This window comes from Scyliorhinus torazame, chromosome 28 (assembly GCF_047496885.1).
Source record: "Scyliorhinus torazame isolate Kashiwa2021f chromosome 28, sScyTor2.1, whole genome shotgun sequence".
Classification (NCBI taxonomy): Eukaryota; Metazoa; Chordata; class Chondrichthyes; order Carcharhiniformes; family Scyliorhinidae; genus Scyliorhinus; species Scyliorhinus torazame.
Genome location: NC_092734.1, coordinates 7,931,608 through 7,958,339, shown reverse-complemented (window position 1 = coordinate 7,958,339; position 26,732 = coordinate 7,931,608). Strand labels below are relative to the sequence as shown.

Sequence of the window (26,732 nt, the reverse complement as noted above, 5' to 3'; positions counted from 1 at the left end):
GGGGAGAAGAGCATCGGGTGTCGCTATACGCGGATGACCTGTTGCTGTACGTGGCGGACCCAATGGAGGGGATGGTGGAGGTCATGCAGACTCTGAGGGAGTTTGGGGAGTTCTCGGGCTATAAGCTCAATGTAGGGAAGAGTGAACTTTTTGTATTACAGGCAGGGGACCAAGAAAGAGGGATAGGGGACCTACCGCTGAGGAGGGCGACGGGGAGTTTTCGGTATCTGGGGATCCAGATAGCCAGGAGTTGGGGGGCCCTACATAAACTGAATCTGACGAGGTTGGTGGACCAAATGGAGGAGGACTTCAAAAGATGGGACATGTTACCGCTCTCGTTGGCAGGTAGAGTGCAGTCGGTCAAAATGGTGGTCCTTCCGAGGTTTTTGTTTGTGTTTCAGTGCCTTCCCATCGTGATCACCAAGGGCTTTTTCAAGAGAGTAGGTAGGAGTATTACGGGGTTTGTGTGGGCGAATAAGACCCCGAGGGTAAGGAGAGGGTTCCTGGAACGCAGTAGGGACCGAGGAGGGTTGGCGCTGCCAAACCTAGGGAGCTACTACTGGGCAGCAAATGTGGCGATGATCCACAAGTGGGTTATGGAGGGAGAGGGGGCGGCATGGAAGAGGATGGAGATGGCGTCCTGTAAAGGAAGGAGTCTGGGGGCGTTGGTGACGGCACCGCTGTCGTTCTCGCCATCAAAGTACACCACGAGCCCGGTGGTGGTGGCAACGTTAAGGATCTGGGGCCAGTGGAGACGGCACAGGGGTGCAGTGGGAGCCTCGGTGTGGTCCCCGATCAGGGGTAACCACCGGTTTGTCCCGGGGAAGATGGACGGGGGGTTCCAGGGCTGGCATCGGGCGGGGATTAGAAGAATGGGGGACCTGTTCATTGACGGGACATTTGCGAGCCTAGAGGCACTGGAGAAGAAGTTTGAGTTACCCCAGGGAAATGCATTTAGATATATGCAGGTGAGGGCTTTTGTGAGGCGACAGGTCAGGGAATTCCCGTTGCTCCCGGCACAAGAAATTCAAGACAGGGTGATCTCGGGTGTATGGGTCGGGGAGGGCAAGGTTTCGGCAATACACCAAGAGATGAAAGAAGCGGGGGAAGTGCTAGCAGAAGAGTTGAAGGGTAAATGGGAGGAGGAGCTGGGGGAGGAGATCGAGGAAGGTTTGTGGGCTGATGCTCTGGGTAGGGTTAATTCCTCCTCCTCATGTGCCAGGCTCAGCCTGATACAATTTAAGGTGGTCCACAGAGCACACTTGACGGGGGCGAGGTTGAGTAGGTTCTTTGGGGTAGAGGACAGATGTGGAAGGTGTTCAGGGAGCCCAGCGAACCATGTCCATATGTTTTGGTCATGCCCGGCACTGGAGGGGTTCTGGAGAGGAGTGGCGGGAGCAATATCTCAGGTGGTGAAAGTCCGGGTCAAGCCAAGCTGGGGGCTAGCAATATTTGGAGTAGTGGACGAGCCGGGAGTGCAGGAGGTGAAAGAAGCCGGCATTCTGGCCTTTGCGTCCCTAGTAGCCCGGCGAAGGATCTTGCTAATGTGGAAGGAGGCGAAGCCCCCCAGCATGGAGGCCTGGATAAATGATATGGCTGGGTTCATAAAGCTGGAGAGGATTAAGTTTGCCTTGAGAGGGTCTGCGCAGGGGTTCTACAGGCAGTGGCAACCGTTCCTAGACTATCTCATGGAGCGTTAGAGGAAGATCGGTCAGCAGTAGCAGCAACCCTGGGGGGGGGATTGCTTGGGGGGATGGATGAGCAGGAGATAACATGAAGGGCGGGGGAAACTGGCATGTGTGGGCGAGAGCCAGTGTATAAAGCGATGTAAATATACCATTTTGCCATGTATATATCTTGCTCAGTGCGATTTCGTGTTATTTTGTTACGGGGGGGGGTTATTGTTTGTAAGGGGGAAAAATTGTGTTGGTGAAAAACTTGAATAAATATATTTTTTTTAAAAAGAAACAGGCGAAATCTAACCCAGCCAATTACCGGCCTATCAGTCTGCTCTCCATCATCAATAAAGTAATGGAAGGAGTCATCAACAGTGCTATCAAGCAGCACTTGCTTGGTATGGCAACTGCTCGGTCCAAGATCGCAAGAAACCGCAAAGTGTGGTGAACTTAACCCAACGCATCACACAGGCTCGCCACCCCCACATTGATTCTGTCTACACCTCCCGCTGCCTCAGGAAGGCAGCCAGCATTATCAGAGACCCCTCCCACCCAGGCATTGCCTTCTTCCAGACCCTTCCATCAGGCAGACGGTACAGAAGTCTGAAGACATCTAGACATAGGAACAGCTTCTTCCCCACAGCTACAAGACTCCTCAACGACTCCCCCTCGGACTGATCTGTTCCCTGTAAGAACACTATTCACGGTGCCCTATGCTGCTCTTGCTCATGTATTTGCTTTGTTTGGCCCTTTGTTCCCCACTTTAACCAATCACTGTTTGTCGATGTACCATTTGTCAATGTTCTCTGTTGATTATTCTTTTTGTCTACTATGTACGTTCCCTTGAACATACTATGTATGTTCCCTCGGCCGCAGAAAAGTACTTTTCACTGTACTTCGGTACATGTGACAATAAATAAACATCAAATCAAATCAAACTTACTCAGCATTAACCTGCTCACGGATGCTCAGTTTGGGTTCCACCAGGGTCACTCAGCTCCTGACGTCATTACAGCCTTGGTTCAAACATGGCCAAAAGAGCTGAATGCCAGAGGTGAGGTGAGCGTGACTGCCCCTGACATCAAGGCAGCATTTGACCAAATGTGGTATCAAGGAGCCCCAGCAAATCTGGAGTCAATGGGAATCAGGGAAAACTCTCTGCTGGTTGGAGTCACCTCTATCACAAAGGAGGATAATTAGGGTGTTTGGCGGTCAATCATAGCTCCAGGTCATCACTGCAGGGGTTCCTTAGGGTAGTGTCCTAGGCCCAATCATCTTCAGCTGCTTCATCAATAACCTTCCTTCCATTGTAAGGTCAGAAGTGGGGATGTTCGCTGATGATTGTACAACATTCAGCACCATTCGCAACTCTTCGGACACTGAAGCAGTTCATGCCCAAGTGCAACAAGACCTGGACAATATCAAGGCTTGGGCTGACAAATGACAAGTCACATTTGCAACACACAAGTGACCATCTCCTATAAGAGACAGTTTAACAATCATCCCTTGGCATTCAATGGCATTACCATCGCTGAATCCCCCTCCAACATCCTGGCCTGGCATATCCCCCACTCACCCATTACCACCAAGCCCGGGGTATCAGGACTCACCTCGCTGACCCCAATCACACACAAAGTTCCTTAGGCAGCACCTTCACAAACACTACCATTTGAAACGACAAGGGCAGCAGATACCTTGCATGCCATGGGATACAACCTCCATGAGTATCGATCCCATGTCTACCCCATCAAACCCCTGAAGAATGTTATCTTTCAATGAGATTGAGTTTTCACTGCTGCCACTGTGTGCCGGTGGTGGAGGGAATGAATGCTTAATATGGTGGATGGGGTGCTTATCAAACACGCTGGGCAGCATGGTGGCACAGGTGGATAGCACTGTGGCTTCACAGCGCCAGGGTCCCAGGTACGATTCCCCGCTGGGTCACTGTCTGTGCAGTGTCTGCACGTTCTCCCCGTGTGTGCGCGGGTTTCCTCCGGGTGCTCCGGTTTCCTCCCACAGTCCAAAGATGTGCGGGTTAGGTGGATTGGCCATGCGAAATTGCCCTGAGTGTCCAAAAAAGGTTAGGAGAGGTTATTGGGTAACGGGGATATGGTGGAAGTGAGGGCTTAGGTGGGTTGGTGCATACTCGATGGGCCGAATGGCCTCCTTCTGCACTGTATGTTCTATGTCCTGGATGGTGTTGAGCTTCTTGTGTTGTTGGAACTGCACTCATCCAGACAAGTGGAGAGTATTCCATCACACTCCTGATTTGTGATTTGTAGATGGTGTCTTGAACAATGCTGGACTAAGTAGAGAGCATGGAATTATTTATTGTTGGGACATTGCTCTAAATGAGTCATTAAGTGACCCAAAAAAAACTTTAACCATGTTTAAAATGTAATTTCTGACAACTCAAGACTAAAGCAATAACAATCAATTCCACAGGCAACACTGCCCTCGAGTGGCAAAGGTATGTAGGTCAATGTGTGCCAAGCCACTCAATCTATCTGCAGGCGGAGTTTGCCTCAAGACCCTCCCTCCAATACGTAAATCACATGCAGAGAAGTGAGGGTAACCCAGCCGGATAGAGGCAAAGTGAACCTTTCATTCAACCCCTCAAACACGGCACACCTCCAAATTGCTTCAGTGCTCAGAGTGGAGCCTGAAGGAATTTGGTGAACGGTGATCATTTCTAGAGTGTTTCCAGCCTTTTGGGGTTTAACCAGATTTCTGGCACCTGCAGAGATTGGCTCGACAGCTCGAACACATTCTCCCTCCCTTCAGTTCTGACCAAGGTCATGGACTCGAAACATTGACTCTGTTTTCCCTCCTAACAGATGATGGTGGAGCCGCTGCGTTTTGCAAGCATCCTCTATTCCAGATTCCGACAGCCGCAGTATTTTGCTTATTGTCGAGACTGATGTGATCGAGAACAGAGCCCACTGAAACCGTTGGTGTCCTCCTTGTGTACAAGGTAGCACAGCAAGTCAAAGGTAAACAATTGTGATCTTTCGACACTTTTAATGAATTAACATTGCAATATTCCCCAAATGCCATGGTGGCACAGTGGGGGGTTAGCACTGTTGAGTGTTTAGCACTGTTGCCTCACAATGCCAGGGACCCGGGTGACTGTGCAGAGTCTGCACGTTCTCCCCGTGTCTGCGTGGGTTTCCTCCGGGTGCTCCGGTTTCCTCCCACAGTCCAAAGATGTGCAGGTTAGGTGGACTGGCCATGATAAATTGCCCCTCAGTGTCCAAAGATGTGCAGGTTCGGTGGGGTTACGGGGTTGGGGGGGGGGGGGGAGGGGGGAGGGAGTGAGTGGGCCAGGGTAAATTGCTCTTTCGGAGGGTCAGTACAGACTTCATGGGCTGATGGCCTCCTTCTGCACAGTAGGGATTCTGGAGAAAAAAATTCACCATTCTGTTTACGCAACAGTTTTACAAATTTGTCTGGCTGATGCAAAACTACAAACCGGTAAATAACATCAAAGAATGCGATTTAATGTCGGCCAAAATGGTTCATAAACTCAGCTAGTAAATGTTGCTGGGACACAGTATGGCATCGAATGAGCCATGTTGCACATTTCAATGTGGATTTCCTGTAACACCGAGGTCAATGCGAATGTACAGTCAGAGTCGTAATGTTCTCCCTTTGCGTTGCATGTAAAATAAATCTGTAATTATGAATGCAGAGTTCGCATGCAGGCTCATTCACAATATTCATTTTCAAAAGTTAATTGGGGGAGGGCGGGCACAAGGCTGAAGGCCTTGCTCCACAGCCCTGGCGTTCTGGCAATATAGACCCAATGCATAAAAAAAGATCAAACGAGACACACACAAAAAACTTGCTCAACTGCTGTACAACTGTCCGGAAGGGACAATTCGGGGGGCAGCCATTGCAAGGCGGAATGCCACATACATAACAGCAACCTTGTTGACAACAAGATGCAGTAATTGGATTGAGACCTGCCCCCTCCACAGCTGTGCAAGGACCCAACATTTAGCTGCCCTTCAATGCTGCTTTTCACGTTACAACCCACTAAAGCAAAGCAGCAGGATTGTGTCGGTGCATGCAGGAATGATGACGATGACAGGCTGGGTATGATTCAACCGCCCCCCAGGGCTTAAATCTTTAAACGGGTTATTCCCCGTCCCTCTGGCTTATTTTTGTTTTTAACTGCATTACCTGTTGCAGCCTTGTCACTGGCCTTCCCTGCCGCCACCTTGCACAGGTCCTGGGTTTAGTGACTGTTGTCTGCAGGAGAGTTCTGCTATCAGATCGCGCAGGTTGCACCATCCGGGCGGCGTTCTAAACTCCCGGGACAACGTTCTAAATTCCCAGGTCAACGTTCTAATCTCCCGGGCCAACGTTCTAAATTCCCAATTCAGCCCCACACGGATCACTGCCAAATGGTAAGTTATTAATTAGCTGCCTTTTTCTTTAGGGTGTTTTTGTTCTTGCTGTTTGGGCGGTGCATGGGAGGCAACACTGTGGTGTTTACATCTTCTAAGAATTCAAAGCAACTGCCCGAGGAAATCCCGCATAAAAATGGCACTAAAATTTGCAAGTTTTTAAAAAATTAATAAATGTGTTACATTTTTTCCCAGGTATGCTGATTTTAGGAAAGCCATTCTCGCCTGTGACGTTAATGTCATTTGCAGCCATTGATTTCACATTGAAATTTGCAGAAGCGTTTGAGTTTGGACAGTTTTTACACGACTGGGTTATGCATTGAACAATGTGCAAGCAGGAAATCTGTTTATTATCTGCCACAGCATTGTCTATGCACGGTTTGTACTATCTGGCTGTCCTTGGTCTCAACAGAGGTTGTGATGCTTCGAATTGATTTTCCCTGAGATTATCACAGCGGTTGCTATGGTACTTGGGTCATTGCAGACAGCATCGGGCGTCCTTCCAGGGAGTGGGGACAATGATCAGGGACACTGGGACCTGCCCTTTTATTTGTTTTTGAGTCAAACTTTAAATGAGGTGCAAACATTCACATTGTCAACCCCATCACTGCAGAACCCTCTCTGATTGTGTGGCACAGGAAGCAAACCCGAACAACTTTAGCAAGCAACTAATTGAATTAAACCTCCTTGTTCAGCGGCTGGAGTCAGATAATGTGATACCCTTGACCAGGTTTGGATCCACGCACGTCAGAGAAGATGTGGACTGATTGATGAAATTCCTCATCCAACCATTCCAAAATGTAATCTCATGATCGTATCCCTTACAGATCCCTTCCACATGTTGATCGTGCTTTTGAGCAGAGGAAAAGAAAGCTCCATCCAGCATCCTTCAAAAACTTAGGACTTTCTAAATTACATCAGCAACTCCCACAAACAGAGCGATTTACCTCAGTCGCTTGCACTCGGTTTTCTGCCTCACCGAATAAGGTTTGTGCAGTTTTGCACCTTTACTCTTCAACATGCTGCCCCTCAGCGCCCAGCTCCACCCGGCCGCCACCCTCTCAATCCTGATGTGGAGATGCCGGCGTTGGACTGGGGTGAGCACAGTAAGAAGTCTTACAACACCAGGTTAAAGTCCAACAGGTTTGTTTCGATGTCACTAGCTTTCGGAGCGCTGCTCCTTCCTCAGGTGAATGAAGAGGTATGTTCCAGAAACATATATATGGACACATTCAAAGATGCAAGACAATGCTTGGAATGCGAGCATTTGCAGTTAATTAAGTCTTTACCGATCCAGAGATAGGGGTAACCCCAGGTTAAAGAGGTGTGAATTGTACCAAGCCAGGACAGTTGGTAGGATTTTGCAGGCCAGATGGTGGGGGATGAATGTAATGCGACATGAATCCCAGGTCCCAGTTGAGGCCGCACTCATGTGCGGAACTTAGCTATAAGTTTCTGCTCGGCGATTCTGCGTTGTCGCGCGTCCTGAAGGCCGCCTTGGAGAACGCTTACCCGGAGATCAGAGGCTGAATGCCCTTGAATGCTGCAGTGTTCCCCGACTGGAAGGGAACATTCCTGCCTGGTGATTGTTGCGCGATGTCCGTTCATTCGTTGTCACAGCGTCTGCATGGTCTCGCCAATGTACCACGCTTCGGGACATCCTTTCCTGCAGCGTATGAGGTAGACAACGTTGGCCGAGTCGCACGAGTATGTACCGTGTACCTGGTGGGTGGTGTTCTCACGTGTAATGGTGGTATCCATGTCGATGATTTGGCACGTCTTGCAGAGATTGCCATGGCAGGGTTGTGTGGTGTCATGGTCACTGTTCTGAAGGCAGGGTAGTTTGCTGCAAACAATGGTTTGTTTGAGGTTGCGCGGTTGTTTGAAGGCAAGTAGTGGGGGGGTGGGGATGACCTTGGCAAGAATGTCATCTTCATCGATGACGTGTTGAAGGCTACGAAGAAGATGTCGTAGTTTCTCTGCTCCAGGAATGTACTGGACGACGAAGGGTATTCTGTCGGATGTGTCCCATGTTTGCCTTCTGAGGGGGTCAGTGCAGTTTTTTGCTGTGGCGCGTTGGAACTGTCGATCGATGAGTCGAGCGCCATATCCCGTTCGTACGAGGGCATCTTTCAGCGTCTATAGGTGTCTGTTACGCTCCTCCTCGTCTGAGCTTGTCCATAGGGGATTGCTTCTTTAATGTGTTTAGGGTGGAAGCTGGAGAAGTGGAGCATCGTGAGGTTCCACTGCTCCAGCTTCCACCCTAAACACATTAAATAAGCCATCCCCTATGGGCAAGCCCTCCGTATACACAGGATCTGCTCAGACGAGGAGGAGCATAACAGACATCTATAGATGCTGAAAGATGTCCTCGTACGAACGGGATATGGCGTTCAAATCATCGATCAACAGTTCCAACGCTCCACAGCAAACAAAACTGCACCGACCCCCTCAGAAGACAAACACGGGACACAACCGACAGAATACCCTTCGTCGTCCAGTACTTTCCCGGAGCGGAGAAACTACGACATCTTCACAGCCTTCAACACGTCATCGATGAAGACGAACATCTTGCCAAGGTCATCCCCACACCCCCACTACTTGCCTTCAAACAACCGCGCAACCTCAAACCATTGTTTGCAGCAAACTACCCAGCCTTCAGAACAGCGACCATGACATCACACAACCCTGCCATGGCAATCTCTGCAAGACGTGCCAGATCATCGACATGGATACCACCATTACACGTGAGAACACCACCCACCAGGTACGCGGTACATACTCGTGCGACTCAGCCAATGCTGTCTGCCTCATACGCTGCAGGAAAGGATGTCCCGAAGCCCGGTACATTGGCGAGACCATGCAGACGCTGCAACAACGAATGAACGGACATCGCGCAACAATCACCAGGCAGGAATGTTCCCTTCCAGTCGGGGAACACTCCAGCAGTCAAGGGGATTCAGCCTCTGATCTCCGGGTAAGCGTTCTCCAAGGCGGCCTTCAGGACGCGCGACAATGCAGAATCGCCGAGCAGAAACTTATAGCCAAGTTCCGCACACGAGTGCGGCCTCAACCGGGACCTGGGGTTCATGTCGCATTACATTCATCCCCCACTATCTGGCCTGGGCTTGCGAAATCCTACCAACTGTCCTGGCCTGAGACAATTCACACCTCTTTAACCTGGGGTTACTCCTATCTCTGTATCTGTAAAGACTTAATTACCTGCAAATGCTCGCATTCTAAGCATTGTCTGGCATCTTTGAATTTGTCTATATATATATGTTTCTGGAACATACCTCTTCATTCACCTGAGGGAGGAGCAGTGCTCCGAAAGCTAGTGTTTGAAACAAACCTGGTGGACTTTACACTGGTGTTGTAAGACTTCTTACTGTCCTCTCAATCCTGCCACTGCTCGTTCGCCATCCAGTTCTAGGTGAACAGAGATGTCCTCAAACAAATTTAGAGTACCCAATTATTTTTTTCCAATTAAGGGGCAATTTAGCATAGCCAATCCATCTAACCTGCACAGCTTTGGGTTGTGGTGCCCCACAGACACAGGGAGAATGTGCAAACTCCACACGGACAGTGACCCGGGATCGAAGCCGGGTCCTCGGTGCTGTGAGGTAGCAGTGCTAACCACCGTGCCACCCGATTTCCTCCAATTTAAGTGTTAGGAAAACCAAAGTGGTCAGCAGCAGTTCATAGAATCACAGAATTTACAGTGCAGGAGGACATTCGGCCCATTGAGTCAGCATGCCCTTGGAAAGAGCACCCTACTTAGGCCCACACCTGCACCCTATCCCAGTAACCTCACCTAACCTTTTGGACACTAAGAGCAATTGACCATGTCCAATCCACCTAGCCTGCACATCGTTGGACTGGGAGAAAACTGGAGCACCTGGCAGAGACCCACACAGACACGGGGAGAATGTGCAGACTCCACAGTCACCCGAGGCCGGAATTGAACCCAGGACCCTGGAGCTGTGAGACATCAGTGCTAACCACTGTGTCACCCCCGACCTCCAAGGAAGCTGCCCACCCAGATCTACTGCTCTCGTGTGCAGTGGATCTCCCCTTTCCCAACACATATTCAAATCTGGTGCCAAATCACAAGGGAATTTGCAGACGCAGTGACGGGAGCAAACCAGGTATGCAGCCAGTCAGATTTAAGTATGCCCACAGACAGCAAAGCAGGAAATTTTAATTTCTGAAACCTTCACTTGCAAGTTTTCAGATAGATTAAATAAATGGTGATTGGCTTAAGATATGTAATATTTGCAGCCCAAAATGTCCATACTTCACATCAAGCACAAATAAAGCAGCTGGTTATGGAGTACAGCTGGTCAGTGAGAGCTTGGGAATGTGGGAAAGGAATTTTAAGGTTTTTTAAAAATGTTTTAATCTCTTTTTAAAATCTAGTGTGCATTTAGAATATAACTATAATTAACTGAAGTTTCTTTTTTTTAAAGTATCAAGTCCAAAGATGTGCAGGTTAGGTGGATTGACCATGATAAATTGCCCTTAGTGACCAAAAAGGTTAGGAGGGGTTATTGGGTTATGGGGATAGGGTGGAAGTGAGTAAGTGGGTCGGTGCAGACTCGATGGGCCGAATGGCCCCTTTCTGCATTGTATGTTCTATAAAAAAAAGTATTTGAATCTTTGATATTCTGCAAGTATAGCTAGCTTTTCAGGATTAGTGAAGCTGTTATGAAGCAATTATCAAGTTAGAACATTGTTAAAACGCAATTAAATCTCGCTTAACAAGGTATAACTTTTTTTCAGGAGTTTTTACGGTGGAAGTTCTTGTCAATTCAATTGATTTTCTATTTATTGTAGATTGATTGAGACCACAACAGTGGAGCCTCTGAAGAAACATGGAGTCACTGACAGCACATTGTAGATTTCAGGGTTATTCTGCCGATGTGCAGGCTCCAGATGTTGCTGTCGGTTTTAGTGGTGGATTGTCACTTGCTCTGGCAAATTGCCTGTGGCCAAACAACAGTTTGCAACCCGCCTGGATCCTCTGGGCTTGGCTATTATCCAAACCAATTGCGTTCCTTATTGGCTGCCCATTTGAAGTTGAATTCCGCCCACAATAAATTGACAGTAATTTGCATGTTGCGAGTGTTCAGAGGATACAGATTAAAGTTGCATTCAGTTTCTTAACGTGATGCTCAGTTTACAATATAGCAAAAAGTGATCATCTTGTCAGGCTGTGTGGTGATCGATATGCTCTTTGTCCCAGCACCCAACTTCAAATGTAACTTCTCTGATTGTTTAGAGAACTCTTAACTGGCTACTTTTCATATCTGGAGAGTAAAAGCGTTGAGTAACACTCAAGGTGTACTTTGATTAATGAGCCACGCAGGACAATGTATCCATTGATTTTGAAATTCTCTAAGTGAAAAGTTAGACACAAAAAGCACAGCGTGAATGAATAAAAGATAAATAATTTATGGTGTCTTTTATGATGTTGGGATGGGCACAGCCAGTGATGTATTCTTGAAGTGTGATCATTGTTGCAATAAAGGAAATGCATCAGCTAATTTGTACCCAACAGGCAGCGGTGTGTCAGTGACCCGTTGGTGAACGGGTAAAGCACAAGGTGAGCAAAAACAAAGAAAGCAGCTGGCCAAAGTGCAGCTAGTCACAGTGTGTGAGCTTTGGGAATTTGTGGAGGGAGGGTTCAGGGTTAATTTTCAGGGTTTTAATCTTTCTAGAAATCGAGTCCAGTTTGCCTTTAGAATGTAACTACAATTAACTGTTGAGGCTTCTTTCAGCCGTAAGGATTTTTAAAGAAATTGCCGACAGGACAGTTGCAGTCAGGTAATTTGGTAACTAGTTTGAACTAGCCAACAGTGCTGATTCACCTCTGTACATTCTCAACCAGTATAGAGATGGTCTTGCTGAGAAAACTTAGCTCATACACAGCAGCTGGTCACTGGAGCGCAGCGAGGTGCAGAGTGTGAGCCTGGGAATTGGGTGCACTGAGGGAGGAGGTGCTGTTCACCTCAGTAGGTACCTTAACTTTGAGCTTCATAAAGGCACCCGGGCAGCTTGGCCATGTGGAGGGCTCGGCCCATAACATGTGGAAAGTTCTGGATGCTTACTGTGGCCTTGATGATCCCATGTACATAGCTGCTGAAACCTGACCTCCAGGGTTCTGATCTAATATGTTGGTCTTTACTGCGAGAGGATTTGAGTACAGGAGCAAAGATATATTTCTGCAATTCTGTAGACCCTCAGTGTGAGTGTAGTTGGGGTATTGTGCAGTCTTCATCTCCTTTTCTAAGGAAGGATATATTTGCCTTCAAGGTAGTGAAGCAAAGGTTCAGCAGACTTAATTCCTGGGATGGCGGGATCGTCCTCTGAGGAGGCTAGGCCTGTATTTTCGAGAATTTAGATGAACAAAAGATGATCTCATTGTCAAGTTCTTCCAAGGCTCGGCTGGGTAGAGACAGAGTGAGAGGATAGTCATTTAGCACTGAGATGAGGAGGAATTTCTTCACTCGGCGGGTGGCGAATCTTTGGAATTTTCCACCTCCGAGGGTTGTGGGAGCCCCAATCACTGAGCATGTCCAAGACCGGGATCGATAGATTTGAAAGGCGAGGGATATGGGGTTAGTGTAGGGAAAATGGCATTCAGATAGAAGATCGGCCATGATCTAGAGGACTGACCAAGGAGGCTCGAGGAACCAAATGGCCTACTCCTAGTTCCCTTGGTGCTAAACATTTGCCCCAGGAGATAATATTGGAATCTAAAGGATGTTCTTCGGATTTCTTAGGCGGGAAAGGCACACAGACTGAGTGCTGAACAACGAGAGCAACTGCTTCCCAGCCTGCGAGCAGTCGGCTGGGCTGAAGTGGAAGGAAGAGATGCAATTTACAAAGAGTTTGCCTTTAAGAACTTTAACCAGGTCAGGATTTCTCCATTGCTCAATTTGAAAAAAAATAAAACATGAGGGAACAATTTTTGCAGTAAATATGCAGTTTCCTCCATTTTCTTTCTCCAAAAGGCTTTTGGTTTCATGACGAGAGTGGCACTGCAAGCCGAGAAAATGGATCATCACCCAGAGTGGTTTAATGTTTACAATAAGGTAAAGTGAGAGCTTGCATTTACATTAAAACATTCATAACCTTGGGACATCCCAAAGTGCTTCGGAGTCAAAATCTTTCATGAACGTGATCAGCATCATTGTGAAAATACAGAACGCTCCTATGGCGACTGCTGCTCCGTGGGTGAGGTTGGAATCGGGGCTGTAGCTAACCTGGCGGTAAAAACGGATCCATTCACAGCCACATCAATACAGTTGAAATGCACAATAATAATTTCATTGGCATCAACACAAACACTTCTCAAGCTGGGAAATGTAAAGAATGTATAGGTGTCAGCCGTGGCTCTGTCGGTAGCCCTGTTGCCTTTGCGTCCACACGTTGTAGATTCAACCCCCACTCCAAAGCCTTAGGCACAGACTTTAGGCCCGTGCTCGGAGTGTTGCACGGTCAGATTTAGAACTAGAATGGTTTAACTCAGTGGGCCAGACAGTTGGTTTGTAATGCAGAACAAGGCCAGCAGCGCAGTTTCAATTCCCGTACCAGCTTACCCGAACAGGTGCCGGAATGTGGCAACTAGGGACTTTTCACAGTAACTTAATACTTGTGACAATAAAAGATTATTATATTCAGGGGTTCTATATTTCAGACCAGACGTTGATCAGAGGTCCCATCGGTATTGCCAGGCTGCAAAAGACACTTTTAAAAAATAAATTTAGAGTACCCAATTATTTTTTTCCAATTGAGCAATTTGGCGTGGCCAATCCATCTAACCACATCTTTAGGTTGTGGGGGTGAGACCCACGCAGACACGGGGAGAATGTGCAAACTCCACACGGACAGTGACCCGGGGCTGGGATTCGAACCCGGGTCCTCAGTGCCGGGGGCAGCAGTGCTAACCGCTGTGCTGCCTTAAGAGATACTATTTCAAAAAATAGTTTGGGAGTTCTCCTCGGGAATCTGGTCGCTGTTTATCCCTCCGATTGACTATCTTGACGATTTTGCACGTCTAAAGACGGGTGCCCGATTCACACCATGACGAACATTGACATCCGTCGTTCGCTTCTAACTCCAAAGGGAATTGGCAGAGTCTTCGACTAGGGCATGGATTGGGGCAAGAGCCTCAAACAGAACTGGGGAAGATAATGGAAGGGCAACCATTTTACCGGCATTGTTTTATCTCCGCAGGTCCATATTACGCTGAGTACACATGACTGCGGAGGGTTGTCTGAGCGTGATGTTAAGCTGGCTACTGTCGTGGTTCCCCAAGACGACAATTCGTGTTTATCGATTAAATCAGAGAGTCTGAACAGCGATCTTCCAAGCAGTGGATTTTATTCAGCTAGTACAAGAGAATAAAATCGGGATGTCCGGAACAATCCGAAGAGCCCTCAGGCTTACAGGCTTTTTATATACATTTTAGTTCCATATCTCAAGGTCCTCATCTCTCTTATCTTACTCTACAGCCGGACCTCGCTTTTGGCCACTATTATTTTTAGATGCCTTTTATCTGTTTTAGTCACGATTGGTCGCTTCCTTTTTCCTCTCTCTGTCTTTTAAACCATAGTGGTTATAACTCCTGCTCTTATCTTTACTTTTCTGCTTGTGCAACAATCGTGGTTTAGCTGATTTAGGCCGAATGTATAGGAAACATCTGCTTTCTTTATTCTGTTTTATTATGGTTTATTATTAAAGTAAGTCACGAAGCAGTATTCACTATATTCCCAAGTGATTAGTAGTTGCTTTTATTAATTGGTAATTGCTAAGCTACTTTTCTGGGTCTTCTGCTTTGATTATATCAACTATACTTAATTACCTTAGGTTGTCTATGCTATGTTTAATTATGTTACTTCACACAGGGTTATTCTAAATTACATCAGGTTACATAGGTCACACATTCATTTCATTGCTCACCTAACTCTACTTTATTATTTCACTAAACCCTATGATTCTTTATACCATATCTAGGTTATATCATATCTAGGACAAGTTACCTATACTTATACAATACTCAGTACAAATTCCCAACATGTCCCCCCTTTGAGGCTACCTCCTAGCCTCATCACAATTTACCAAGCTCAAATAATCGCTCTCTGCAGGCAATGTGGAGGAGCTGAAAATTTTGGCCAGGGACCAATGCCCCTGTTATACTTTTTAACATAAAGCGGTTAGACAGATTCAGATTCTCAGGCTGCTCCCCCAGGTTGCCTGCCCCTAACAGTCATCAGCCAAAAACCTCCCCATATTTGTCAAGGAAAGGAAAAAAGACTGATTCCTGTTTACAGACTAAGTTCTTTTGGGCAGCCGCGTTGTTCAACAAGGTGCGTATCCATGTCACCAGGCGATCGTCCAGAACCTCAGTTAGTTCACAGAGTGACGAGATTCAACTTCAACCAAAGTCATGGTAAATTCACTTCGTGGGGGCGATTTAAAGTCTCCCCATTCCTCTGTTATTCGTCCGGGGCGTGAACTGCTGAGCACCCGAGTTACCATCTGTCGTGCCGCGATCTTGGAAAGGAAGGATCTCAGAACGGGTAGGAAGCAACAGAAGATTAATCCCAAAATAACTATTGTTGTGACTGCTATAGCTCCGGCCTTGGCAAACCATGCCCCCCATTTTCCGAACATTCTATCCAGCCAACTCCATACCCCCTGTCCAAACCCAGCATTATCTTTCATTTCTGTCGCAAGATTCTTTAACTTATTCATGGCCTTTGTAAATGACCCCTCTGGACTAGTGTTATTAGGGATAAAGGTGCAACACTGATCTCCAAACATAACACACACACCTCCTTTTTCAGCTAGAAGCCAATCTAATGCCTGTCGATTTTGCCATGCCATTTTACTGGTTGCATCCAACTGCTCTCCCAAAGCCGCCAGGGCATCGTTCGAATAATTAATAAACCTCTGCTGATTATAATAAATGTAATTGATCCACTCGGTATTCTTATTGGGTGATATCCAGAAAAAGATGGATTCAAACCCAGCGGCTATTTCATTCCTAGCTTTAAACTCATTTGGGATGCCTCGGGGCTGGCCAATTGCATCTAGTTTTACATTAGGGTCAAGGGTATATGCTCTCTTAACTCTATGTGATGTACTACCGCTTTCCACCGGTAGTATCACAGTGCTCTGGGCCAGCATTACTCGAGCACACAGGCCATGCCAATCTGGTGGTAACGTAGCCAGCAGCCCTTTTTCCGGGCCACAAAGCCACCAGAGATCGGCCAGTTGATTTGATTGATGTTCCAATACATAGGGAGGGGGCGACATTCCCCCTGTTAGGTTGGCAGTAGCAGGATTGAGCAGACCATGGATGTCAGAAACGTCCCAAATCCTTTCACACTGCCCTGTGTAATTTCCCAAATCACTTCCCGCGTCTTGTTCCCTCCAGTAGCAATCTTGGACTTGTAAGTTGGGTTTTACCTGCCATTCCTCTGGGACAGCATCCATAGCCGATTTTGGCCATATGGGACACTGACGGGCCACATGGGAGGAGACATGCTTTGCCCCAGCACGTAGGATACACTCGACTTGACATCTCGGCATTGTCCCCTTACAAAGGTTCTCACATGAATCAGCTGAACAATCTATTGCGTCATACTTGTAAGTTCGATTCTTGTGTACATAGATACGTGGGATTGTGTTATATGGACGACACATTTCTTTTTTCCATTTTAATATCATGGTCCAACAGTCTCCTGACCCCCATGGTATATCAGCTACCTGGGTGCGTGGTCTGTCTGCCGCACATATCACACAGTCTTTCCCATCATTATTTTTCTTACCAGTATACGCAGCCCATTTCCACCAGGCGTTTGTTTGTGCTTTCTCCCATACAGTATCTGTGCTAGCTGATCGCTTACGTCTTGCTTGTCTTAATGCTCCACTTCCCTGAATCTGCACCCTTATGGTCTCTGTACCCCATTTCCCGTTGTCATGGTTCAAGGAAGTCCTCAAAGGAAATAGTTTCCAAGTCCCAGGTAGGGAATGAGGGCCCCTCCCTGTTCTCACCTTCCTCGGCACCTTGACTAACAGGCTCAGGCTGGGCATTTGTACCATCAGCCAGCCCATGCACAGGACTACTTTCATCATCATCTACTCCTTCCGGTCTACTTTGATTCTGTTCTACCTCCCCACGAGTCTCCTCGTCTTGCTCTATGTCCTCCTCACTGCTACTTTGATCCGCACCGGCACCGTCCTCAACCTCCCCTCTCTCTTCTACCCCTGTTACCGTTCTGGTACAATGGTTCAAGTGATACCACAGTGTGCTGCCTTCAACTTGCAACGCCGTGGGAGACACTTTAGTGACTTCAAATGGTCCTTCCCTTCTCGGCTCGTTCCAACGTCTCCGGAACTTCCTGATGTATACTCGGTCTCCAGGTCTGATCTGGTGTTCTGCTGCAGGGCTCTCTTCCTCTTTGGCTTTTTCCTGTTCAAATATAGTTCTATGTATAATAGTTAATTGTCGCACATACTCTCTTGCGTCCTGATCTAAACATTCCAGCGCAGGGCCACCTGCTCCCCTGATCTTTGGTACCGGCATTACTCTTCCTGTCATCATCTCATGTGGGCTCAGATGTGTGATTCTGTTCTCCTGACACCTGTATTGCATTAAAGCTAATGGCAGAGCATCCATCCAATTTTTTCCTGTGTCACTGCAAATTTTGCTGATTTTAGCCTTAAGGGTCCCGTTTGCTCTCTCCACCATCCCTTGGGATTGAGGATGATACACACATCCAAACCTCTGCTTTATTCGGAGTGCTGAGAGCGTTTCCCTTAGTGCCCTCCCTATAAAAGCAGACCCATTATCGGAACTTAATTGCATGGGTATGCCAAATCTCGGGATAAGTTCTTTTGACAGGAAGTTAATGACAGTTCCAGATCCTTGATCCTTGGATGGTATTGCTTCTATCCATCTGCTGAATCGATCAATAATCACTAGCATGTATCTTTTCCCCCTCACCACCTTTCCCATATCTACATAGTCCATGCATAAATGTTGAAATGGTCCCTCGGGAATGGGTATATGTCCTATTGGGGCAGTAATGCCCTTTCTGATATTATTCTGAGCACACACCTCACACTGACTCAATATGTAATCAATTGAGTTTTGCAGGTATGGTGACCAGAATCCTTCTTTCTTGATCTTCCTAGCCACCTCTCCTCTAGCACAGTGGTCCACTCCATGTGCTTCGCTGATTAGTACGGTCAGTAATGTTGTGGGTGCTATGACCAATCCCTCCCCATTTCTCCACACTTGATCATGTTGTCCTTGTATCGCTCCTCTATCTTTCCACATTGTCTTTTCAGCTACAGGGGCTTCCTCCTGTAATTGTGCCACATCTTCTAAAGTGATTTGAGGTTCAATATTCCCCACACCTGGCCCTGGGTGTGGCCTGGCTATCTCTACTGGGGCTATTGTAGCCTCAATGTATCCTGATGCTTCCTTAGCTGCCTGGTCTGCTTTGATGTTACCCTGTGTGATGCTATCCGTCCCCTTTTTGTGCGCCTGACACTTAATTATGGCTAATTCTTTGGGGCCCATCATGGCCTTTATTAAAGCTCTAATTTGACCCTCGTGGTGTATTGGTCCTCCTCCACTTTTCATGAATCCCCTTTGCTTCCATATTGCCCCAAACAGGTGGCAGACCCCATGGGCATAGGCCGAATCAGTATAAATTTCCACTGCTTCTCCGTTTGTCAACTCACATGCTCTGGTCAATGCTTCAAGCTCCGCTAACTGGGCTGAACATGGCTGTTCACATTCTTTCGCCTCTATTACCTCAAACGATTCCCCTTTTTGTTCAACTACTGCATAGCCAGCATGATTTCCCTTATGATCCCTACAACATGAACCATCCACATACAACGTCCTCTTCTCTTCGGTGCTTAAGCTTTCTGCCTTCAAGTCCTGCCTTAATTTCATAAATGCCCTGGTCTCTCTTACGCACTCATGCTCCTCTCCCTCATGTGGTAGTGGCATATAGTCAGCTGGGTTGGCCCTATTACACTTCACTATCGTAATGTCCGGGAAAGTGGTCAACATTTGAAAATGATGAATTCTAGCCGGTGTTAAAACAAACTTCCCTTTTTCAATCAATTCAGCCACCTTATGGTACACATGTATGTTTATCGGATATCCCATTGTAACTGTAGATGCTTTTTCATACGCCCACCAAGCTGCTGCCAGGCCTTGGTAGCACGGAGGATATCCCATTGCTACGTCGTCTAGCCTGGTGCTGTAATATGCTACAGCCTGCCTTCGTCTACCCTTGCAATTTTCCTGTGTTAGCACTGCTGTAGCAAATCCGGCTTCCCTGTTACTCACAAATAAGTCAAAGGGTTTGTCATATGTTGGTAAAGCCAATGCTGGAGCTTGTGCCATTTCTGTCTTTATTTTCTCAAATGCGTCTGAAGCATCGTTATCCCATTTCAGCTTGGCTCTCAATTCTTCGCAACCTGCCTCCTTCATCACCTTTCGTAGTGCATGTGTCTTTTCTGCATAATTTTCCACCCATTCTGAACTGAATCCTGTCATTCCCAAAAATGTCATCATTTGGCCCACTGTCTGCGGTTTCGGAATCTTTAATACAGCTTCGATCTGTTGAGAAGCTATCCCTTTCTGTCCTGCTGATATTTCTCTTCCCAGGTATTCTACTTTCTCCTGGCACATCTGCAGCTTTTTCCTGGACACCTTGTGGCCCCCTTCTGCTAGTCTTTCTAACAGTTTTAAACTATCCTTCCTGCATTGTTCTTGTGTTTCTGTGCATAACAACAAATCATCCACATATTGTATCAGTGTTCCTTCCAACTGCACTCCTGTTAAATCTTCTTTCAACACCTGATTGAATACATGTGGAGAGTGTTTAAATCCTTGGGGCATCCTGTTGTATGTGTATTGTTTCCCTTCGAACGTAAATGCAAAGAGATACTGACTTTCTGGAGCTAATGGTACACTAAAAAATGCCGAACATAGGTCTATCACAGTAAACCATTTACTTTCAGGTGGTATATTTGTCAACAAGGTGTAAGGGTTTGGAACTTCTACCGGCATATCTTCCACTACCTCATTAATTGCTCTGAGGTCATGCACCAATCTCCATTTTTCTCCGTCCGCTTTCTTCACCGGTAGCAGCGGTGTATTACACCTGCTCCGGGTCTCTTTTAATACCCCTGCTTCTATCAATCCCTTAATTGTTCCTCTAATTCCCTCAATTGCTTCTGTCTTGATTGGATATTGGGGCCTATAAGGCCCCTGACGTCCTGTCTTTAATCTAACTTCAACTGGATTAGCAGTTTTGACCCTTCCCACATCCGTGTCCTGTCTGGACCACAACTCCTGTGGGAGGGAGTTCAAATCCTTCTCTAAACTCTCTCTCCATTCCAGTTCCTGTCTCTCACTTTGCACTCCTATTGTTACTTGCTTTGGTTTCCCAAGCAACTTAACATCCAAAACTATCTTCGTCACTTGTCCGTCACTGGACGTCCAAATATTTTCATTGTCTGTCTGAACAAATTCTAAGTCTTGTGCTTTCAACACCATTGGCCCTAGGTCTTTTGATCTATATTGCGGATTCACTTTCAATGTGACATGTGGCTCTGATCTAGGTACAGAAAACCATTTATCAACCCATTTATTCCTAACGATTGTGAGGGCTGCTCCCTCTAGTCCAATTAAAATACTTCCTGTCTCTATTTCCTGTTCTTGTCCCGCCTCTCTTTCCCATTTCTCCTGAATCTCAGGTTCCTGCTTCTCATCAAATATCATTGTACTGTGTAATTCTGTTCTTGGCCATTTGGCTTGTGGTATCCTGGCATCTATAAGTTTTCCCCAAATTTCCCATATTTCTCTTTTAACTTGTTCTTCTATATCTCCCAACCAATATACATTAACCCTTTCATCTCCTGGTATCTCAAGTGGATATATTCCCATCAAATCAATTCCCTGTTCTGTACATTCTAATTTTAGTCCCAAACCTAGGATTGCATCCCTTCCCAATAGATTTAAAGGAGTTTTATCATATATTAAAACAGGTACATGGGTAGTCTTGTTTCCAATGGTAACAGGCACCGGCGTCGTCATTCGAGCTAATGTTACTTTTCCCGAGAACCCCACAGTTTTTATAAACTGGTTTGACAATGGTAAGTGATCCGCATATTTCGTTTGTATGCACGTACATGTGGCGCCGGTGTCTATCATCATGGGGACCTCGATCCCTCCTACTCTAACGTTAACTATAGGTTCTTGCTCTGCGGTTTCTGTTATTTGTACGTACTGTCCTACCATTTTGGGGTTCTCTGGGCCTCCCTATGGGGAAATTTGATGATTTACCGGCCCTTGAAACGTCGGGATGCTGTTTGGTGATACTTGGATCATTTGCTGGCTTGTCTGCCGCTGGTTCTCTCCCTGCCTGTAGGAATTTCGCGGACAATTCCTTTTTATGTGCCCTGCTTCCCCGCAACCCCAACACACACCTGGAGGGCCAGGCAATGGTCCCTGTCTTGGAGCCTGATTACTAACCTGTCCCTGTCCTCTTTGATTCTGATAGGGTGGCCTACCACCTCCCTGTCCTCTCCCATTTCTATTCCAGTCATTTTGACTTTGCAGGGCGTATGGGTTTTGATAATTTAGGCCACAAGCTTCTGGGTTCATGGACAGCGGGAAGGCAGAAATGTTATAGGTTACGATGGGTTGGCCTCCATCTCCGCTCCCCCCTAATATTATTGGTGCTGGTTGTTCCTCCAATTTCTGTTCCACCACCACCGGTGCTATCTTTCTGGGTACGAGATCCTCTTTTGCCTTTATCTTATCCTTGTTTTTGATCTCCTCCAACTGTGCCTGAAGGAGTTTACGTTGTATCTCCTTCAACTGTTTATCTGCATTCTTTTCATCTTTGCGATATCTCTCCACTGCATGGGCCACATAATCAACAAACTCTCGGTAACTTTTTGAATCCAAGCCCACTACCTCCTCCAGTCTTGTTTTAGCTGGGGCTGGCAAGCCCTCCAGCACTGTAGCCCGAAACATGGCATTGGTCAGTGGGTCTATTAGAATGTCCCTTTCCGTGTCCCTTCTCCATCTTCTTAATTGTTTTTCCACATACACAGCCGCATTCTCCTCCTCACCCAATGGCTCCCCCTTTAGGGTTTTTACATCCATTCGGTTGGGGTATGTATCCCGCAATGCCTGCCATATGTCTTGGCGATACGGGTCCATGGGTGTCCCATCTACGTCTGGGTCATAAGCTGCCATCGGGATACCTGCACGTCTCATTATCTCTGCCATTTGGTCCATTCCTAGCACCTTTGTCAAGAGAGCTTTGATGTCACCCAGTGCCATCCTTTTCCCCATCATTCCCGCCTCCAACTGTCCAATCCACCTTCCAGCTCCATCCAAAATATTAGGTAATTCATTAATTAAACTAGGCAGATCCTGTCCTGACCAAGGGATATACTGCAGTCTGCCACCCTTCAGAATCACCGGGAACACGCTCTTTTCTCTCCTATCCTCAGCTGGAAACTTCACAGGTTTGTGTTTTTTCCGCATTGACTTTCTTCGTCCCCCTAACACTGATTGTCCTCCTTCATCTTCACTACTTGCTTCTGTCTCTTCTTCCATCTTTCCCTTTGTTCTACTTTTCTCCGGGTACCTCTCTGGGTGTTTCCATGTCCATGGTTTTTCCAATCTTTGTCTATTTGTCCCTTCGGGTGCTTCCCAGCCTATCTCTTCTTTTTCCTCTCTGTTCCATCCTACTCTTTTTCCTTCTATTTTTTCCTGTGCCGCCTCACTCCCATACTTGGAGAGATCTTCTTCTGTCCTCCACTTGCCTCCATCTCTAACATTCTTTCCTTTCCTTTCTCTTTCCTTATCCTCTTTCATTGACTTCTTTGCCCATTCCAAAAGTTCTACCATATTTACTTCTTCTGTCAATTCCTTTCTTTTTTGACTCAGCTCATCCAAATCCTCTTCTACTTTCCTTGCCGCTTCTTCTATATCTTGTTTCTTTTCTCTCTCCCTTTCTTTCCATTCATCCTTTGTCATTGGTTCCATGTTATATTCTCCCTCAAAGTTCATTGTACCTGATATAACTGGGTACAGTCCCTTGGAGCTCTGTTCCCCTAAATATGGGGGCGGGGCTTCGTTTGGATCTTCCAACTCTGCTTTTTCCCGAAATTGTACTGGCATCTGCCTCCTGTCTCCCCTCCATGCCCTTCTTTTCTCTTTCCCCTCTTGTTCAAATAGCGCTAGTATCTCTAACTCCTTTTCTCGCTTCTCCCTTCTTTTGCTCGATTTATCCTTAATCTTATAATTCTTTATCATTCCTTTCTGGTCCTCACACCTCTCTACATCCCATGTGCCTTCCTCCGGCCACTGTGTATTGGTCTTACTTGTCCTTTTGGCCCACTTTTTAGAAACGTGTTCTATATCTCCCCTAAGGGCTGGGAACTTCTCCCCTAATTTCTCCACTGGTGTTCTAAACTTGTGTTCCATTATTCGTCTTTTTGGGTTATTGTCACAATCTTTATCACTCAATTCGTCAGAATTAGGTATCACAGTGATGATTACTTGCTGTATTATTTTCCCTTGTTTAGTCCCCTGTTTACCTTTCTCTTGGGTTTCCTTTGTCAATATCTGTAACTCTAACCGGGGTTCCGATATCCACTTCCCAGTAGTCCCCTGTCCCGGTACTATCTTCCTCTCCCGGGCTATGGGGTAGTATGTTCTCACTTGTTTGTCTATTTGTACAGAAACCCTGTACCGGTCAGATTCCTTTATTAATTTCTCTAGAGTTTCTAATTCTATCTCGTCTATCCAATTCCTGTCAGTTATTTCTTCCCAGTTCACATACGGCCACTCATCTTTTATCTCTTCTAAATTAGTTACATGTGTAATCTTCTCCCACTCCAGGGTTGCTTCTGTTTTTTGTTAATTTTTTAATCCCCTGATTTTTCTTCTCAGCCTGTTATATCAATCTCACCACTAGGTGGTCGTGTCAGTGTAATGTGCTTTTAATTACCGTATTAGGTCAGAGAGCGATCTCTCACTGATCTCTCTCCCTCTCGGTTGACGTCCGTTTCCCGAGGTCCTGGGTAGGTTTGGACTGGCAGATTCTTCCACACTTACTCTCTTCCGGGCAAGTCGTGACCTGAAAAACCCGCTCCAAACCGCTTGACTTAACCTAATTGCATCAATTTAGCGTTCGGTCTTTTTTCCCGTCTCACTTTTTACCCATTCACAGACAATACAGTATTCTCAGCGCGCTTTTGCATGCAATGCTCCACTCTTCAGATCAGGCTCAGTCTCTCAAAGTACTTTACACAATTTAGCTTCACCTTTGCAGGATATCTTTTGGGTTTGGGGAGATCCAGGACCAGCAAAGAGCCGGGTACGCCGGGCCTCGAGATCCCTTTTCCGACAACAAGGATTTACATGCAATATAAATTTGCTCACCTTGCTGTCAGAATGCCGGCTTTGGGATGTCCAGCCCCGGTCGGACCTCCGTCTCCGCCACTCCTTCCAGATGTTTTTCTGGGCGATCTCGCTCCAACCCTGCTCGCTGCGCCAATTCTGTCGTGGTTCCCCAAGACGACAATTCGTGTTTATCGATTAAATCAGAGAGTCTGAACAGCGATCTTCCAAGCAGTGGATTTTATTCAGCTAGTACAAGAGAATAAAATCGGGATGTCCGGAACAATCCGAAGAGCCCTCAGGCTTACAGGCTTTTTATATACATTTTAGTTCCATATCTCAAGGTCCTCATCTCTCTTATCTTACTCTACAGCCGGACCTCGCTTTTGGCCACTATTATTTTTAGATGCCTTTTATCTGTTTTAGTCACGATTGGTCGCTTCCTTTTTCCTCTCTCTGTCTTTTAAACCATAGTGGTTATAACTCCTGCTCTTATCTTTACTTTTCTGCTTGTGCAACAATCGTGGTTTAGCTGATTTAGGCCGAATGTATAGGAAACATCTGCTTTCTTTATTCTGTTTTATTATGGTTTATTATTAAAGTAAGTCACGAAGCAGTATTCACTATATTCCCAAGTGATTAGTAGTTGCTTTTATTAATTGGTAATTGCTAAGCTACTTTTCTGGGTCTTCTGCTTTGATTATATCAACTATACTTAATTACCTTAGGTTGTCTATGCTATGTTTAATTATGTTACTTCACACAGGGTTATTCTAAATTACATCAGGTTACATAGGTCACACATTCATTTCATTGCTCACCTAACTCTACTTTATTATTTCACTAAACCCTATGATTCTTTATACCATATCTAGGTTATATCATATCTAGGACAAGTTACCTATACTTATACAATACTCAGTACAAATTCCCAACACTACCTTTACTGAAGAAGCTATGGTTTCCCATTGAAATCCAAGAACGTGCCCATGGTCGCAGATACCAAATTAACTGGTGTAAAGTGTAATCAGTGAAATTTATTTCAAAACAGAACTTAAAACATTTCAAAGGCTAGCAGTAGCTTTAAAATTTACTGCAGATTAAACTAGAATGGTCATATTGAAATTGAGCTGAATGGAGCTTGCTAGTCTACATGTTGCCATGTGAATGTACATACTGTGTGGGAAAAATGTGCCTTGCAAATAAAATGTAAATCAGATTTAGTGCTGAGAATTCAGAAGCATCAACACCTAAAGAGAACAGGCAAACTTTTTTTACCTTGGGAAATCTTCAGTGACCCTGTCTCACTGGTCACCCCGTGAGCATGTTTAAATGACAATCAACAACAATTTGTATGGCAGCTAGAACATAGCAAAATATCCGAAGCTGCCTCCCAGGAGCCATCATCAGATAGAATTTGACATTTGAGCCACTCGAGGAGCTATTGGGATTGATGGGAAAAAGCTTGGACCAAAAAGGTTTTAAGGAACATGCTAAAAGGAGGAGAAAGGTGTGTTTCGAGATCGAGTTCTGGCCTTGGCAGTTGATTGGTCGGGTGCCAATGGTGGGAGTAAATTATGACCAAATGTGTTGCAGCTAGAATTCGCAAGGTGGAGTCCGTCACATCAAAGTGAAATACTGCAGATGCTGAAAATCTGAATCACAGAATTGTTACAGCACAGGAGGGGTGGCCATTTGGGCAATGCACAGAGTGCCACTCGGGCAATGCACAGAGTGCCACTCGGGCAATGCACAGAGTGCCACTCGGGCAATGCACAGAGTGCCACTCGGGCAATGCACAGAGTGCCACTCGGGCAATGCACAGAGTGCCACTCGGGCAATGCACAGAGTGCCACTCGGGCAATGCACAGAGTGCCACTCGGGCAATGCACAGAGTGCCATTCGGGCAATGCACAGAGTGCCACTCGGGCAATGCACAGAGTGCCACTCGGGCAATGCACAGAGTGCCATTCGGGCAATGCACAGAGTGCCACTCGGGCAATGCACAGAGTGCCACTCGGGCAATGCACAGAGTGCCACTCGGGCAATGCACAGAGTGCCATTCGGGCAATGCACAGAGTGCCATTCGGGCAATGCACAGAGTGCCATTCGGGCAATGCACAGAGTGCCACTCGGGCAATGCACAGAGTGCCACTCGGGCAATGCACAGAGTGCCAC

At 46.5% G+C, this 26,732-nt stretch overlaps 1 protein-coding gene and 1 long non-coding RNA gene across 2 annotated transcripts in view; one reads left to right on the top strand and one right to left on the bottom strand.

The window, feature by feature from the left end:
* Window positions 1-5,970, bottom strand: part of LOC140403497 (uncharacterized) — a 39,442-nt gene extending 33,472 nt beyond the window's left edge. The window contains exon 1 of the long non-coding RNA XR_011938340.1: window positions 5,862-5,970. This is a non-coding gene — a long non-coding RNA (uncharacterized lncRNA). The remainder of the gene's footprint in view (window positions 1-5,861) is intronic.
* Window positions 5,912-25,773, top strand: pcbd1 (pterin-4 alpha-carbinolamine dehydratase/dimerization cofactor of hepatocyte nuclear factor 1 alpha). Its single transcript, XM_072491419.1, has 5 exons — window positions 5,912-6,088; window positions 12,874-13,005; window positions 13,105-13,185; window positions 14,330-14,394; window positions 25,496-25,773. The coding sequence occupies exons 1-5, from the start codon at window positions 6,086-6,088 to the stop codon at window positions 25,524-25,526; spliced, it is 312 nt and encodes a 103-aa protein (XP_072347520.1). The 5' UTR covers window positions 5,912-6,085; the 3' UTR covers window positions 25,527-25,773.
* Window positions 25,774-26,732: the final 959 nt, after the last annotated feature.